At 39.4% G+C, this 18,195-nt stretch overlaps 1 protein-coding gene across 1 annotated transcript in view; it reads left to right on the top strand.

The window, feature by feature from the left end:
• Window positions 1–18,195, top strand: part of B3GLCT (beta 3-glucosyltransferase) — a 138,919-nt gene that overhangs the window by 80,426 nt on the left and 40,298 nt on the right. Inside the window, exons 8-11 of the mRNA XM_036301567.1 lie at window positions 6,870–6,933; window positions 7,996–8,115; window positions 9,710–9,779; window positions 16,036–16,149. Of these exons, the coding sequence (XP_036157460.1) occupies window positions 6,870–6,933; window positions 7,996–8,115; window positions 9,710–9,779; window positions 16,036–16,149 (368 nt within the window). The remainder of the gene's footprint in view (window positions 1–6,869; window positions 6,934–7,995; window positions 8,116–9,709; window positions 9,780–16,035; window positions 16,150–18,195) is intronic.

The raw sequence follows: 18,195 nt of genomic DNA, 5'->3' as shown, positions 1-18,195 counted from the left end.
TGCTAGTCTAGAGAGTTTCACCTTCCTTCTTCCATCCTTATTTCCCCAGCTAGCAAGGACCTTCTTGGAGACCTATTTCGATGCTGAATGCAATTCACCTTTTATTGAGTTAGGTGTAAGAAATACCTACCTTTGCCTGGCTGGCTTGGCTCAGTGCTTGAGCATCTACCTATGAACCTAGAGGTCACAGTTCAGTTCCCAGTCAGGGAACATGCCTGGGTTTCAGGCTCGATCCCCAATGTGGGGCATGCAAGAGGCAGCTGATCAATGATTCTCTCTCATCATTGATGTTTCTATCTCTATCCTTCTCCCTTCCTCTCTGAAATCAATAAAATACATATTAACAAAAATAGAACCAGAGACATAGAAGCATCGAACAGACTGTACAATCTATGAGGGAAGTGGGGGGTAAGAGATCAGCCAAAGGACTTGTATGCATGCATATGAGCAAAACCAATGGACACAGACAGTAGGAGGGTGAGGGCTTGTGCTTGGGGGAGGGGGTGGCAGGGAAGAGGTCAATGGGGGGGAAAAAGGAGACTCATGTAATACTTTAAACAATAAAGAATTAAAAAAAAACATATTAAAAAATAAATACCTACCTTCCCCTTTTAAACCAGGTGGTTGGTAATGATGTCTTGAACATGTCTTTGACTCCCACTATCCTCATACAGGTTAGCTTTGTCCAGTCTTATTGCTCGCCATGCTGGCATTAAGGCTTCACCTGGTGTATGAAACCTCTGGGTCTATGATTCCGCTCTCTGGCCTCACTGCTCACATATTTAGAGGCCACCAAGCATTGGCAGGTTCCACGGTTCATCTCCTAACTACCTCATGTCACCATGTGACCAGCTGCCAGGGCTTTGTGAATTGGGGCTGCAGGTTCTGCACCAGCCAACATATTCGACACTTATGATATGGATTGCCTGGCATCCTGTAGAAGTAGTCCCACAGGCACATCATTCTCTTCCTTGTGTTTATGAAGTCATTGAAAACACCCGTTGACAAGTGCCAGCTCACTCCCTTTTGGACAAGCTTAGTACCTCATGCCACTGCAGTAGTATGTGTAGGGAGCTACAGCTGAGGGAATTTGGGCCAAAAGACTAATCTTTTTCATGAGTTCAGAAAATTTCTAGTACTTGCCCCATAATTATAGCATGATAGAGGAAGGAGGCACCAGTTAGCTTCCATATTGAGTGTCATCTGCTTTCACAACACTGAACAATTACCAACAAACCATGGAATTTTTATAGTTAATTAATATTCATGGTCTTCTACCTGTCTTTCTTCCCTTTCCACTGCCAGCAGAAACAAAACAAAATAAAAATGCAGACTCTACCACAGGACCAAATTAAAAATTCTGCTTTTCTTAGACTGTATTTTCTTTTTCTCATGATACAGACAAGTAATCAAACAAAAAAAAATTATATAATCCATCTAGCATAGTAGCTAGTGTGACTCAGATACAGATCTCCCAATAGGAGATTCTTACTTATTTTTTTCAAGAAATTAGTATTATAGTTAGAATAAAGGAGGCATAAGTACCAATTAGCTCCATCAATTGCAAAACTGGTTCTTCCCAGATGGCTTCTCCCCATTCCAAAGCTAATGTGCCGACTTGATTTCCTCCTGTAATTGTGAGCTATGTAGTTCTCAGGCTGGATGTAGGACATATTATTACTGTTAATTCAAACCTCACTGATGTCTGAGGTCTGTGGAAGGTGAGGTCTGTGGTGGTTTGTTGCAGGAGATCAACAGTGTTGCTGAGGACCCTGGTTCTCTCTGTCTCTTCTGCTGAGTACACAACTTCAGTTGATCCTAAATCTGGTTCCCTTTGTGGTTTCAAGACACTATGGACTAATGTGTTTTATTTGTGTCCAGGAGTAGAGAACCTCTCTAACCATGGAAGTAAATGCTTATCCTCAGTCTTTAGTTGGACCTTGTCCAAGTGAAGTTGGTTGGATCAACTTCAGGCATGTACCAACCTCTGGACCATTAACACTTGCCAGGGAATTTCAGTGCTTGGGTTGGGCTCAAACTAATTCTGACCCTGGAGTCCATTTATCGAGTTCAAGAATTATTCAAAACCGAAATCTCTTGGGAAGAAGGAAGGGGAAACTGTATTGTGTAGGTGATGGACAGCAGCCTCTATAAAAATGTTGATTCCCTCTGTCTCCTTTCTGTGACTTTCTAGCTCATGCAGTAGGCAGAACAATTTATAGTTATAGTTAAAATGTGTTTCTCCAGCTCAAGTCACCAGACAAACTGGTTACTTAAAGGTGGTCAAGACACACTTTCTTAGACTATTTTCCCACCAAAAATATTACTTGCCCTAGCAGTCTCACATCAGTGAGGTTTGAATTAACACTGCTCAAAATTTCCTGGTGATCCACCTGAGGGATCTTCTAAGAGTATCCATAAAAACATGCTAGCATCTTCGGAGAAACTCATTAATTTCCAATAAGGTGATTTCTTAAGTTAGGTGTTACTACAGAACACTGTTACTGCTCGCCATTATTTTCCCACCAGCAAACCTTAACCTAGATTTCCTTCAATAGCTCACTCTGTTGACTGGCTTGCAAGTGGAACCAGAAAAGTCTCATGGGAAGATTTCCTGGAATGGAGTCGAAGAGGCCCTACATCTGTTGTAGTTTCCAGTCTAGCTGGTGTGCCCTTAGAACTGTTATTGGGGCATGACTTAACGCCTTCTAAAAATGGGAAAGCTGAATATCAAATGTCGTATTTGACAGGAACTGAATATTTAATGCGGAAATATTTTATCTAAGCAATTGAAATTTCTGGCCTTAATTGTTTTTTGGGGGGCTTTGTTGATTACTGAAATTAGCATTTAAAAAACCCTTGTGCTGTCTCGCTTGGTATATAGAAAAGTGAAAATAAGTTCCCACTACTAGGACTAACCTTTTTTTAGGGGAATATCCTGCATACTTTTTTTTTTCTTTATTATTTTAAATTAAATCTTTATTGTTCAGATTATTATAGTTTCCTTATCTGTGAAGCTCTTTATCTGACCTTCAATTCTGAATGATAGCTTTGCTGGATAAAGTAATCTTGGTTGTAGGTTCTTGGCATTCATCACTTTGAATATTTCTTGCCACTCCCTTCTGGCCTGCAAAGTTTCTGTTGAGAAATCAGCTGACAGTAATATGGGTACTCCCTTGTAGGTAACTAACTGTTTTTTTCTTGCTGATTTTAAGATTTCTTCTTTGTCTTTTGCCCTTGGCATTTTAATTATGATGTGTCTTGGTGTGGTCCTCTTTGGATTCCTTTTGTTTGGGGTTCTCTGCGCTTCCTGGACTTGTAAGTCTATTTCTTTCTCCAGGTAGGGGAAGTTTTCTGTCATTATTTCTTCAAATAGGTTTTCAATATCTTGCTCTTTCTCTTCTTCTGGCACCCCCATAATTCGGATGTTGGTACGCTTGAAGCTGTCCCAGAGGCTCCTTACACTATCTTCGTATTTTTGGATTCTTTTTTCATTTTGCTTTTCTAGTTGGGTGTTTTTTGCTTCTTCATATTTCAAATCTTTGACTTGATTCTTGCAATCCTCTAGTCTGCTGTTGGGAGTCTGTATAATATTCTTTATTTCAGTCAGTGTATGCTTAATTTCTAGTTGGTCCTTTTTCATAACCTCGAGGGTCTCACTAGATTTCTTGAGGGTCTCATTACATTTATCGGCGGTCTCACCAGTCTAGAAAGTTCTTGAAAAACCTTAAAAGTGTGGTTTTGAACACTATATTCAGTCGTTTGCTTTCCTGCATTTCTGTCATTTGTGACCTGTTTCTTTGTCTCCACATTTTTTATGCTTCCCTGTGTTGGTAGAGTGGCTTTGTCTGCTAGGTGTTCTATAGGACCCAGTGGCTCAGCCTCCCCAATTACCTGAGGTGGACACTCTTGGTGCACCTCTTTGTGGGCTTTGTGCACAGTCTTGTTGTAGTTAAGCCTTGATTGTTGTAGGTATCACTGGGAGGAATTGACCTCCAGGCCAATTGGCTGTGAAATCAGCTGTGTCTACAGTGGGAGAACTTCTGGGCTGAAGACACCCTTATGAGGCAAGACTTGCTTCAGTGGAGCTTTGGTGCTCACTGAGTCTGCCCCCTGAGTGTGTCCCTTATGGATCTGAGGAGTTGTAATCTGGATGGTCCCACTCTGACCACTGGCTACACTGGCTCTTGGATCTAAGGAGGTGCTAATTTAGCCTCTGCCTGAGGCTACCCAGTGGGAGCTATGAGGAGATCTGCAGTTTCCCCTTCCTTGTTTGGGGTTGGAGGTGCCCAAATGAGGCCCAGCTATGAAGCACTGCAAACTGCTGTGGGGCCTTGGGCCTTCTCTTGGAAGTTCTGGGTCTGTCTGGCCCAGCTGCAGTTTGTTAGGTAATTTTCAGTTTGCAAAGGGCCAGGCCATTCATATGCAAAAGCCTCTGCAGCAGCTTGGGTGGGGCAGGATCTCAGGGAATCAACAGGGTGGAGCAAACAGCTATGGCTGATCCTCAGCCCTGCCCTAAAGGGCCCGGTAATTGCTGAAAGCACCTCTGAGAGAAAGCTGCCCTCAAGTTCTGCCTGCTTCCAGACAGTCCAGTTTCATATGAGTCTAGGTCCCCAGAGACTCACCTGGAACTGGAGTTCAGAGCTGTCGGGGGCTTGTGACTCCCTCCCGATTCAAAAAGACAGCCGCATCCTCAGTTGCCAGCCCTTACCGCGTGTGCCTCCGTACCTCTGCACTTTACTTCCGCACCTCCTCTGAGTCTCAGTGTTTTCTCTTTCCTTCTAGTTGTAGAATCTCCACTCAGCCAGACTTCCTGTGGTTCTGGATGATGTCTGTTTTGTCTTTTAGTTGTATTTTTGAATTTGTTGTGGGAGGCAGCAATTTCTGGTGTTTACCTATGCCGCCATCTTGGTTTTTTCATCCTGCATACTTTTAGAACTAAATACATTTGCAGGTAACTGACTTAGGCTCACTGTGTCCCGTGGTCGCATGAGGTGACCCATCAACATGAACTTGGCGATGTTGAGGTAGCCATCACTCCATGGGCTGCTAGACACAGCCACTTAAAAATGTCAGTGCACATATTTATTTGTCCTCCAGTTGGTCATTGTTTATCTTTAAGACACAATCCTTGGTCTTCACTTTTCCCCTCTCTGAGGTTCCCCCCAAAGAAAAAAATTCAAGAATTGAATGAGAAACTTAAAGACAAAGGTAGAGGGCATATTTAGGCTAACAGTTTAGAGGTGTTTATTGTCTGTTAAGAAGGGGCATATGTAGTGTGACCATCTCACAATGGGTGTCGCCTGACATTGGATTCTGATCACAGCTTTGTGTCCCTTGCTTGTATCAAGGTGTGACTTTTTCTGTCTTTGGAGCCTAATTGTGGTCTGATCAGATTTTGGAGGCACTTGGCATGAGTCCAGTTTCCAAAGTTACCTTGATATCGTTTACTTATAAAAACTGGCTCCAAATTAGTAGAATTCAAACTGGATAAGATTCCATGCCAGGGCTGACCTTTTTTCTTTTGATGTATATTGGAATATGCCTGAGAATATTGTCCATTCCTTTACCATTGCCCACTTCAACTCACAAATCTGTGGGCAGAGACTGAGTAGGAATCGACAGAGATTGCATGGGGCTTCTTTTGGAGCCACCTGACACCAGGCTACGTTAGCATCAACCATGAGACAAATGCTTTATAACTAAACTGAAATTATAACTCTTCTTTATCTTTTCTCTAATAAAAAGTACTTTTTTGAAGAAATACCTCTGGCTTAACCAAGGCTAAAAACTCAGTAAACACTTTGGAAACTTATTACTACTTTCTTTTAAAATCACCGTTATTTCTTTATACTTAAAGTTTATATTAGGAGGTTTATAATTGGAATTGATGGTCTCATCTCTAACCCTGTATTGAATCTATAGAGCCATATGGAATCCCATTGGTCTTGGTAAGTATGTAATTCTACCTCCCTCAGCTTGGAATCAAAGAATATCCTGCCTGTCAATTCAGGCTGCTCACTGAATGCTCACTTTGGCCAAGGCACGGTGGGCAGTGCTGGCAGGACTCAGAAGGTGTAGCACAGGGAAGGATGTATGCACAACAGGCTAATGAATGTGACAAAGCTAATGGGGCAGTGCTTCCTCCTCTGGGATCAAAGGAAGTTTTCATTTGTTCTGGTGGGTAAGTCTGGAAAGGTTTCACAGAGAAGGTGGCCTTGAGTTTGGTCTTGAAGAAAGTTTGCCAAGTAAAGGCTGGGTGAGGGCTTTCGAGGCAGCGGTGCAGCAGGAGAAGAGATAAGGCAGGAATGTGCCCTGCTTGGGGCAGGTGGGTGCTGAGGGCCTGGGGAGGTGGAGAGGCATGGAGGGGGTCTCATGCCTGGGCCCAGGGGCTTGGAGCTTGATTGTGCATTGCAAGGAGCCACTGAAGATTTTTCAAGCAAGAAAATGACATTCTTCCCCAGCACCACATGCTCTCTTCCACTAAAATCTACACAAATTATAATTCATTTGGGTAGAAGTTGGAGGGTGAAAAGCAAGCTTTTTGTTTTTCTATCTTTTTCTTCCTCTGTCATTATTTAGTGTAAGGATTATCAGGAGTCAACAAACTTTAGGGCTTTTTTCTTTTTAAAGGCATTTTTATTGTGTTGTATTTTACATTATTTGCTAGATGTTATAATAATGAATGCTGCATTTGAAACAATCCTTGCATTTTCACAGTCCTTTGTATCACAGATATTAAATTCCTGTTTTCATTTTAAAATTTGTACTTTTGCCTGTTTTCAAACATGGGAAAATCTCAAGAATGTTTTATTCTTGTTTGACACTTCTGTTTTAAGAAAAACCATCAACTTGTCTCTATTTCCTAGGCTTACCAAGAGGCTAAAGAGTGAGGCCCTGAGGTCCGACTTTACAATAGATTTGAAACATGAGGTATGTCATGGTTTATTTGGTTAAAAGTCTCAGTAATCAGGAATTCATGTCTTCTGGTGTAAAAGGTGTTCTGTATTCCCTATCAGCGCATCCTCCCCCACCACCCATGCATCTCTCCCCACCGAGGGCATTCCACTCCGGCCAATCTGGATGAAGTTGTGTCTGCTGGTGCTTGCTCATCAGCTCATTTCTTTGTGTTTTTGTGGGTTCTCTGAGTGTTCCTGCTCCTTTGGAACTTTGTCTCACAATCCTCTGAGTCCTACATTGAGGTCCTGGCTCCTCAGCAAGGACTTGTACTTGCTTTTGCTGCCAGTTGTACCGATGTGGGGCCACTTTAAATCCCTCTGAGGTGTTTGGACCACGTAAGTGGCACAGTTAGGAAGGCCTAGCTTTCGGTTACAAAATCCCAGAGGAGATTTGGAGATGTTTCCCCTCCGTCTAGCTCCAGATTCCCAGCTCTGTGAGGTTTTCTGTTAGACACCCCACCTCAGTGGGTCATAGACTGTCTGCGCAGAACTCAAATCAGAAACTCCGCATCCCACAGGAAGGCTGTCGTCCTTGATGTCCTTGTCCCAGGTTCTCACTCTTGCATTTTTGTCCTTATAAGCTCCACACTCTTGTGCCAATTTAGCAAGCCATTTACAGTGATTTTAAAGATATTTTGTCTACATTTGTCAATATTTTCAGCAAGTCGGGTGGTTAGGCTATGTCATTACCATACTGCAGGAAACCAGTCATGATAATATTTTCTTGCATCTTTCTCTGTGATGTTTGGGAATCCTCATAATAGCTTCCCCACAATTGATTGTAACAACTTCGGAATTTTTTGCAGGTCAGAATATTGATTCTTAGTTCATTGTTGTTAATAAAAGATAGGTCAATACATATGGAATTACTATTTTTGTAAGTAAAGAGCTGTTGAATATTGACAAATTGACATGCTTCCATCTTATACTGCCTATAGAAAGTGTGATTGCTCTTCCTTGAACTGTTGCATACCTTCTATACGTGTGGCGTTGGTTGAGTTCGTTCCCTCACTGCTGGTCTCCCGCCTTCTGACAGATCGCCCTCTACATCTGGGACAACGGTAACGGACCTCCCCTTACTCCAGTGCCTGAGTTGTGTACAGATGGCATGGACGCCCACTGTGTTACTACATTCCACTCTTCCCTCCCCCTGTGTGTAAGTAATAGAAGAAAAACGTCCTTGCACGTCAAAGGATGATGTACCTGCTGTGCATATGTTGTCCCAGCACTTTACATACTGAAAAAAATTGTTTGTCGTGCCCCAGGTAAGAACTGTACGTCATGTTTCTATTAATAACAGCCCTCTCAGGTAAGCACTGCCGCCACCCCATTTTACAGAGGAAAGAGAGAAGCACTGAGGAATCCTTGCTCGAGGCTGCACAGTGACCAGCACAGCCTCCCCCAGAGCCTTCGTGCAGCATTGCCTGCCACGCTCTTCAGAGTCACTTCTTTTGTTGATGATATAACAAGTGTTTATTGGAATACCTAGTTCTTTTCCTAGAAAGGCAATTTCAAAAATTTCCCATGATACCCGAGCCTCTCCTCAGCCCATCTCATTACTCTCTCAGCTGGTGACCCCATGTTGATCTCACCTGACACTGTCCAGAACGTCCAGAATGAACTTCCTCTTTATGGCAGCCCTCAGTCCAGTCCCCAGGACAAGCCTGAAGACCCCGAAGCTCACTAGGTTGTGACGAGTTCTTCCGCATAAGGAAACATTTACTCACCACCCTCATATGTTTTCTGTTATTCTCAAGTCAGTCACACAGAAGTCTGTGTGTTGCATTTTGAAAGATGAATATATGTTCTTTCTTTTACACACACACACACACACACACACACACTGCAACAATGGGGTGAATCTGTAATGTTTGCTCAGTTGTAGACATTATACTTGCTTGTTCTTTAATGCTTGTTCTAGGGAATCTAGTGGGGAGGGCGACCTCCTAGTACCTTGAGTGACATGACAGAGCTGTGGTTAAATGTCACTATGTACCAATCCCAAGTGATGTAGGAGGCATGACTGAATTTTGTTGAAGGCCTGAACAGGTGATAAAGCGGTCAGAACTCCCATGATGCAGTCCGTGGCCTTAGGAGTGAGTTGTCCACAGATCTCTCTATCTGCCCCCTTTCATCTGAGTGATCAGCTGGACTGGAGCCAGCTCAGGGCTCCAGCCCTCCCCGCCATCAGATGTTTGAAGTAATTCTACCTTTGGCATAGGACAGAACAGCAGTGTAGCCTAGACTTGGATAGACAATAAAAGGACCATAAAAATACTTTAAACATCACAGTAAGTTCAGGCCCACCTAAAGGAGTCATCTCTTATTTTACACTGACATCCCCTTAGTTCTCTCCTTTTGTCAAAATCTTTACCAACCAGAAAAAGAAAAGGGAATAAAGCTGACATTTATTGGGCACCTATGGTGTACTTTAATAAAAGCAGTTTTACTGGTGGTTACTTCTCCCACTTCTTAAATGGCAGACTGAAATTCAGAGAGCGGAATGGACTTGTCCAGATGACACGTTGTATGAGTAGCAGAGCTAGGATTCCAGTCCTGGTCTGGCTGACATCAAAGGCTTTGTTTTCAGTTGAGCTACAGTTCCTTTCCCCCCTAAAACTTCTTCCTGGAAACAGAAAGATGTCCCTGACACTAATGCATTTGAGCTCTAGAGCATGTGAGATCTGAAGTGGATAGGAAGGTAAGATAACATGCACTCATATATGCATCCATTTTTCCTTGTTTTTTAGGGAAATCCAGTGAAGAAGGAGGATATTTTTGTTGCAGTAAAAACGTGCAAGAAATTTCATGATGATAGAAGTATGTTTTGGGTTATTCATTTTTATTGAATTTTTAGATTCCGAATTGTCATCTTAAAAAAAGTAAAAACCAGATATCAACTTAAGAAAGGCATAGTGACACATATATCGCTGAAGTGAATGCATTAATTAACCAATATTTCTCGTCATATCATTTCAATCACCGAGAGCAATTAGAAAGGACAATTTTATATTGGAACCTGAGTACTCCTAACTCTTCTAACTACTATTTAAAGCAGTGTTTTAAATGGGAAATGGACACGCTCAGCTGTTGCAATCTTGGAACACTATGTGAATAAGAATGCATTTTGCAAAACAATGTCCTGTTATATTGATGCACAGTCTCTGAACTTTCAGTTTGAGAATATTAGATGGGATTTCAATGTGACCAAGAAGGAATGTTTCTTAAAGACTGTTCCTTCTTTTTACATTTATCTCAAATGCACATATTGGAACTTTTAAGACATGAATTTTTTCATGAGTAAATATATCAGAGAAAGGGGGAAAAGTGCCTTATAAGCAGTGGTCCCTTCATAAGGAAATCCTGGCATGCAGGTGGATGTTTTTATTCAAATTTTCCATCCATACAGAATTCTAAGACATTGACATCAATTAAAATGTGGTTATAATCAACAGTATCTTAAAATAGGTTAACTATAAACCTTTATGTTTACCTAAAATAGTCATCTTAAGTTCCAAGTCATATTAAATCAGCCTAAATAAATATAACATTCATTATAGAAGGAGTCATAAAATACTATTAAATTCAATGTAGCAGGTAAATTTTTCATTTATCACAAATTTAACCTAGATTTAATATCCTTTTGCTTTTACCATAATCTAGAATGGCTTTGTGGGATGATTCTTGAAAGTATCTTTCACAAAAAGTATAAAGGAAATGAACTAGGCTGCGCTTTTTTTTTTTTTTTTTTTTTAACAGCAAACAGAAGTGTTTGAATTAATTTATTTTACTTGGATCTTGACGCTGCACATAGAGTAGTGAGTGCTTTGACATTAAAATGTTAAGAATGGTGGTGGAAGTGATAATGGTGGTGATGATGGTGGTGGTGATGGTAGTGGTATTTTCTCTTTTGAAACACATTTTTCAAGTGACAGTAAAATTAGGTACCATTTCTATTATATTTTTAATGTGCTACAGAAATGAAAAGTTGCTACTTTTAATCTTGTAGTTTTGAATAATCTGTTTTATTACTCTTATTTGCATAAGGTTGAAATAATCTTTTAAGATATCCATCTGATGCTTTTGTATTTTAATTTTGAGTCAAAATCTTTAAAAATTAAGGAATCTTAAAAATATGTCAGGAGCATTCAAACAAACCCACTTCCCCCCAAGCTAGGTGCATTTATTGCTGCTGTTAATTTGGATCTGGAGGTCAATGAAACCTAAAAGGCTTTCACAGGTGGGTTTCTGTGGCAAGCCCTCCTTAAACTTGGACTTGTTTGTTTGGAAAGATAGTCTAAGGCAGCAGGATTTTAGGGATTTGGAGTCCACTGGCTGGATGTAAGTGAAGCCTGACATGTCCCTGGGCTCTGCCTTCCTTTTTTTAAGTCTAGTCTAGCCACCAGTTGTGACAAATAATTATCTAGTAATAATGTTAGTTACAATGACAGTGCCACAGTAACTGCTGCTGACTGCTATCTTTTTTACATTTTCTGGTGTGTTTTTCCACATACATTCTGTCATTTAATTTCTTGTTGAATATTCTTTGTGATGTGATAACTAATGTTATTCACTTGATATTGTAGAGTAAGCTGAGTATAAATAGATACAACCGGCCCAAGTTCCTGTGGTCTATTGATGGGACAGCTGGAGCTCGGTTTTCTGGCTCCAAACCCCAGATTCTTTCTGCCATGGCACAGCTATACTGTGATCTCCTTGGATGTATTCCAAACCGAACACTTGATAAATCCTATTTGATATTTGTGTTGATGCTCTGCTATGTTCAAGGTCAAGTTTGACTTGGACAGATGCTGTGGAAGTAGCCTTTATTTTCAGCAACAACGGGGATAAACAGGAACTGAAATCCACAGGTGATCTCAAATATAAATCAAGCAGGGACTTTAGATTGCTAACCTGTCCAAGTATATTACAGCTGTAGTTGAGCAGGATACGTGGTTTGGGGTATATATTTTTTTCCTTCCTGTGGTAGAAACATTTGAAGTGACAAAGCCAAATGGCAATGAAGGAAAATAAGACTGTGTTTGCCTAACAAATTGAGAGTGGGAAGTAGCATTAGTGAGTTATCTGGTGGCAGGTTGTCACTTGTGGGTATGCTTCCCCCAGGGACTGAGCGTAAGTGGATACTAGTGACATCCTGTACTCCTGGCTCCTTATAATGTTGGCCAACCCCCAGGAAAAAGGGTGAAGGATGGACACTCTGTCCAAGACTCTAATCAAGACAAGGGAAAATATACATTGAACTCATTGCTTTATTCCTATAAAGCCACGTTCCAAAATTTTTAAAAAAGTTATTTCACCTCCTGTATTTTTTTCCCTATTAGTGAAACTAACAATTATGTAACTACTTATGTCTGGATTCTGATTTAAATGAAAAAAAAAAATCTTAGAACACGGGCAGCAAAAGCATATTTTGTCTTTTAGCTTAAGTAAGAAATACATGTTGTTACCATTGAAACAGCAACACTCTCTGAGACGCAAGCATTTAGTAGGGTTTTAAGAAACTGTAAGAATTATATAAAGCAAGGAAATTGGGCATAGCATGTCCGATTATATTTAAGCAAGGAGATCTCTGGAATTTAATATTCAGCACGATCACTTCCTCTTGGGTTAGTGTTCATCACTACGTGATGTGAGCTGTCAGAAAATGTGAAGAATGTTCTTTGCATCATTTTGCCTGTATGCATGTCCCAGGTATCTCAGGGCAGCCACGGTTCATGTTCATCAGATGGTTGATTGTAAGATGCTCCTCTGCCATCTCCTTCTAATTACAGAGGTTAAATTGCTATTTGCTCAGCCTTTAGTTCCTTTTCACGACTTCTTGAGCGCCTAAAAATAAACACTTTATCCTTTTTAGGTTAAAAAATACCCATTTGATATCTTTACTGCAGTGATCTTGTCCAGAAGAGGAGGATCTGAACAAACTTATTAAAAGGAGTTTGCGGTAGCTGTGTCCTCTGATTACCATAGAGAGTCTGACAGCTGCTGCCCTACAGTCTGCTAATTTAAAACGTGAGGCTTGGATTAAAATGCAGCAAGGGGCAAGGCTACACCCTAGGTTAAGTGGAGTGATTAGATTAATTCTTAAAGAGAGGAAGGGAGTCAAGTGTTGGCTCATTTGTTCTCTCCTGGCTTTGGAACAGGTGAAGATATCCCAGATTGCCCTAAAATGTTTCAGATCACCCATGAGGGATGCTTTACAGTCTTCCATCCACCCCATCTCTACAAACAGGAATTAGAACACAGTTTAGGCAGGTATCTCTAATTTTGTGGTCATTGACTTGCATATTGAGGCAACAATAGGTCTGTTTGTCAAAAACAGCAGATTCCATAAAATCAAGAATCACAGTTGATTGTGTGGTGGTTTTTGTATTGTGTTCAAGTGTCAAGTTCCTCTTCATTTGGAATTAGAGTTTTGCAGGTAAATTAACTCGGGGTAAAAATGTGTGCTCCTTGCCTCATAGCATGACACTGCTCTTCCCCCCATCAAGACTGGAAGGGCACGTGGAAGATTTATGCCTTTTGTGCAGTGGGGTTTTGTTGTAGTCCAATTTTTACTTTGCTCCAATTTTAACTTATCTTGCAGCAAACCTGGAAAGAGGCATTCACTGTTGTTTTATTGTATGGTAGAAAGTTTGGTTCTCTACCATATAATATCAAGTATCTATTAGCTAATGTGAAAATGAGATATTAGAGCATGTAACTATTTTGAAATATTTTTCAATGTTTAATATCTTTAGGAAAGCTCTGCTTGAATACTATATAAAATATAAGTAATATAATGAATTCAATTTAGAATTCAAATAACTAATAAAATAGACCAATATTTTTAAAGTGTTAACTAATTTAGAATCAACACTGTTTAATTGAAAATAAAGCCTTAACCTGCTGTTACCAGTATACAAAACTTAGCCTTAGCTTGAAATTCTTTGCAGTTGGCACATAGGACAAATCCACATGAGTTATAGTGACAGATAACACAAACTCTTGAATGCTTTTGGTATTATCGAGTCATAACACTTCATTATATTAAAATGGTTAGTTTATTTTTAAATGATTGGTAATGGGGATACCCATCTTGTACAAAAGAATCACTGTCATGAATAAAACTTTCCTTTACACTAGTTCCAAAAATAGCTGTAGGCTTCTTGTTGGAATTTCTACAAAATTTAATCCTCATTTAACTATTTATTAAGTGCCTAATACATCCCAGTCACTGTACTAGTTGGTGGGGAACCATTCATATAGTAATTCTGACCTTTAGTGAAATTTGTTTCAACTGAAAACAAAAAATAGAGGTAAAGAGCTAACTCACACTCGATTTTTATTTCATTTAAATCTGCTAATTGAGAAGAAATACCTATGCTGTTTAATAAGGCTTATTAGAGCCAATAGGAACTGACAACTAAGGGCTGAGAGAAATGGAAGTAGACTTTTTATGGCTTATAAAACCCAGTGCTGGGGACCGAGGAAAGTTCTTGACCTTTCCAGCCTTATGCATTGGGGAACATTTCACCCAAGAGTGGGAATATTTAGTGGCTGCAGGCTGCAGGGAGCCCTTTCTGGGGTAAGTCCTCTGCTCATTATGTGCAAAGCAGCCTGCCAGTACAATGTCATGATGAAGATTTTTATTGTGCTAGAATTTGGAAGTAGAACAGTGTGGATTATTTTTTCCTATAGCAGCCATATCATTTACTGCATCTTTGTTTTGACTTGGAGAAGTCTTTGTATCTGCCTTTTTTTATGATTGCAGAAATTTATATTTTAATGTATAAAATATATTTGGTGGGTTAGAATAGGTATTTTGGAGATTATTATAGAAAATATCCAGAATTTATAGGTCTTTATCTTTCTTAAAGTTGGTGAATAATGGACTACAAAATGGTGCACTTTTGCATTTTATGTACAAAGGCTATCTGAGTTTGACTGAATTTGTTGATTTACATAGCTAACCACTTAAATTTGGCATTGCATTGGCTGCTTTTGCATATAATTTATTTTTATTTGGTCTGGGAAAAAGGAAAAGATCTGATAAAGTCTTAAAATATTGATCTGAAGACTTTATCAGAGTTGAGATTCTTAAATTAATAGGGTATAAAATCTAGGTAGGAAGGCTTTTTCTATTAAAAATATGACAGAAACACCTTATTCTCGTTAATATTTAGAGATGCAGAAAGTAACTCTAAAAAACACACAAGCAAATAATTACTAGGATAGTTGGTCAAGTGAATTAATATCAAATAGTGATCAGGCAGAATTCTACGTCAGGCGTGGATACAGAGCTGCCTTTTAACCTCTCACCCTAAAATGCAGAAAACCAGGAAAGTTTTTTGTTGTTTGTGTTTATTGTATTAAAACAATTTATCTGTTAATGATGGAGTTTTAAAATCTGCAATGGTTCTCCAGATCTTATTTCACATATTTCAAAAGTACAATAATAACATCAGTCATTATATGGAGTGATTCCCAATGGTAGAGTTGGGACCACCCTTTATAGAGTTGGGTGGTCCTATTGGAATCTCTGGGTGAGACAGTGTAGTTTGAAAAGATACCCTCCCCCCATTTTAAAAGACAAAATAGCATCTCAGTCAGAACCATAAAGACTATTCTCATCTTTGGAAGTAATTATATTTTCCACCTCCCTAAAAAGCTTTATAAAAATCCACTCGCAAATTTTAAATGAACTCAGTTGGGCAAAGAGAAAAATTAGTTACAATTAATTTAAATGCAACAGTATAATCAGATTGCTGATTATATACTGATTAAACACAATAAGTATAATCAGAAAATTTATTATTATATGGAAGCAAGTGTATTTATTCATCACCAGGAGTAAAAAGTGCTTGGCTCTAGAGTATATTGAAAATGGCCCAGGAAGAGGGTTTTATTCATGTGCATATAGCATTTCTCAGGGTAGAAAAGCGAGTTCTAAGGCTTGGAACACTTGGAAACGAACAAGTAACAGTTCTCTTTCTTTATAGGGGATTGTGCTGCCCCTTTGAGATTCCAAACTTTTCTATACAACTGTCAGTGACTATCACTTCTCTCATTTTTTCAGTCCCCATTGTAAAGCAGACGTGGGCGGGTCAGGCCAGTCTCATTGAATACTACAGTGACTATGCAGAAAGTTCCATTCCTACAGTGGATCTGGGAATTCCTAATACAGACAGAGGTGAGTCCTTCATTCGTACCGCTCCTCTTAATCACATATCCATTCTGCAAATAGAATAAATTCAACTAATAATAAAATGAAATATCTTATAGATGCTATAATTTTTGCCTTATGTAAGTTTTTTTCTTCCTCTCTTCTCAACGTCTTTACTCATAGATATAGGCTGATTTTCTTTTTCAGATTAAGCACTGCATTATACATACTGAGACAGGTTGTAAGTTTTTAATAAGCCATATTGATATGACTGAGCACATGACAATTATGTTCAAGTTTGACAATACACTTTTCATACCTTCAGAATTCACTGTGGCCCAATGGGATGTTCAAAGTGAATTTATCATCTTTCCACCAAAGCTTCTCCTCATTTAATTTTAACAATTTAACCAGTCAGGATATTATCCAACAATTTAACCAGTCAGGATATTATCCAACTGCTGTATACCAGCCTATGTTCGATGCCAGGGGGAGTAGGAATGAATCTGGTAGTTTCTGCCCTCAGGAAGCTTATGGTCTGAGCTTGTTTTGTGTGCATCTTTGAGTAGCACTTAATCACATTCCACACTGGTTGTCTATTTAGCAAACTGTTGGAAGTACACTAGATTTTCTCTTCAGATTGCAGGCTCTCTAATTAAAAACATATGTAAGGTAAATGGTGTACTTGTTTTTGATTTATAGAATTTATCATGTATGAAAAAAGTAGAGACAAATATACTAAACCCTCAGATTAAAAAAGAATATTTTACAAATACAAACTTGATCTCTTGGGCATTTTTGTTAGACTGTATTTCCCCTCTTTTTAAAAAATCTTTATTGTTGGAAGTATTACATATGTCCACTCCCCCGTCCCATTGACCTCTTCTAGTCCACTCCCTCCCCCATTCCGCTACCCCAAGCCCCATTGCCTGTGTCCAGTGGTTAAGTGTATATGCATACAAGTTCTTTGGTTGTGCTCTTCCTGCCCATCCACCCTCCCCTGCTTTCCCTCTGAGGTTCTACAGTCTGTTCCATGCTTCTATGTTTCTCGATCTATTTTGTTCATTAGTTTATTTTGTTCATTAGATTCCACAAATGAGTGAGATCAGATGATAATTATCTTTCTCTGACTGGCTTATTTTGCTTAGCATAATGCTCTCCAGGGTCATCCATCCTGTTGCAAATGGTAGAGTTCTTTCTTTTTTACAGCTGTGTAGTATTCCATTGTGTAAATGTGCCACAGCTTTTATAACCATTCATATGCTGATGGGTACTTGGGCTGTTTCCAAATCTCAGCTATTGTAAATTGTGCCGCTATGAACATAGGGGTGCATATATTCTTTCTGATTGGTGTTTCTGATTTCTTAGGATATACTATTAGTCCTAAAAGTGGGATCACTGGGTCAAATGGGAGTTCTATTTTTAATTTTTTGAGGAAACTCCATACTGTTTTCCACAGAGGCTGCATCAGTCTGCATTCCCACCAGCAGTGCATGAGGGTTCCCTTTTGTCCACATTCTTGCCAGCACTTGTCGTTTGTTGATTTGTTGATGATAGCCATTCTGACAGGTGTGAGGTGGCACCTCATTATTATTTTGATTTGCATCTGTCAGATGATTAGTGACTTGGAGCATTTTTTCATGTGTCTCTTAGCCTTCTGTATGTCCACTTTGGAGAAGTATCTATTTAGGTCCTTTGCCCATTTTTTAATTGGATTGTTTGTCTTCCTTTTGTTAAGTTGTATGAGTTTCCCATATATTTTGGAGATTAACACGTATCAGATGTATCATTGGCAAATATGTTCTCCCGTGCAGTGAGGTTCTCTTGTTATTTTGGTTTCTTTTGCTGTGCAAAAGAGATGTAGTCCCATTTGTTTACTTTCCCTTTAGTTTCCATTGTCCTTGGAGATGTATCAGTAAACATATTGCTACGAGAGATGTCTGAGATTTTGTTGCCTATGGTTTCTTTTAAGATTTTTATTATTTCACGATTTACATTTAAGTCTTTTATCCAATTTGAATTTATTCTTGTATATGATGTAAGTTGGTGGTCTAGTTGCATTTTTTTGCATGT

Source organism: Myotis myotis, unplaced genomic scaffold (genome assembly GCF_014108235.1).
Source record: "Myotis myotis isolate mMyoMyo1 unplaced genomic scaffold, mMyoMyo1.p scaffold_m19_p_3, whole genome shotgun sequence".
NCBI lineage: Eukaryota > Metazoa > Chordata > Mammalia > Chiroptera > Vespertilionidae > Myotis > Myotis myotis.
The sequence above is the reverse complement of the archived record's forward strand: the minus strand, read 5'-3'. Positions and strand labels throughout refer to the sequence as shown.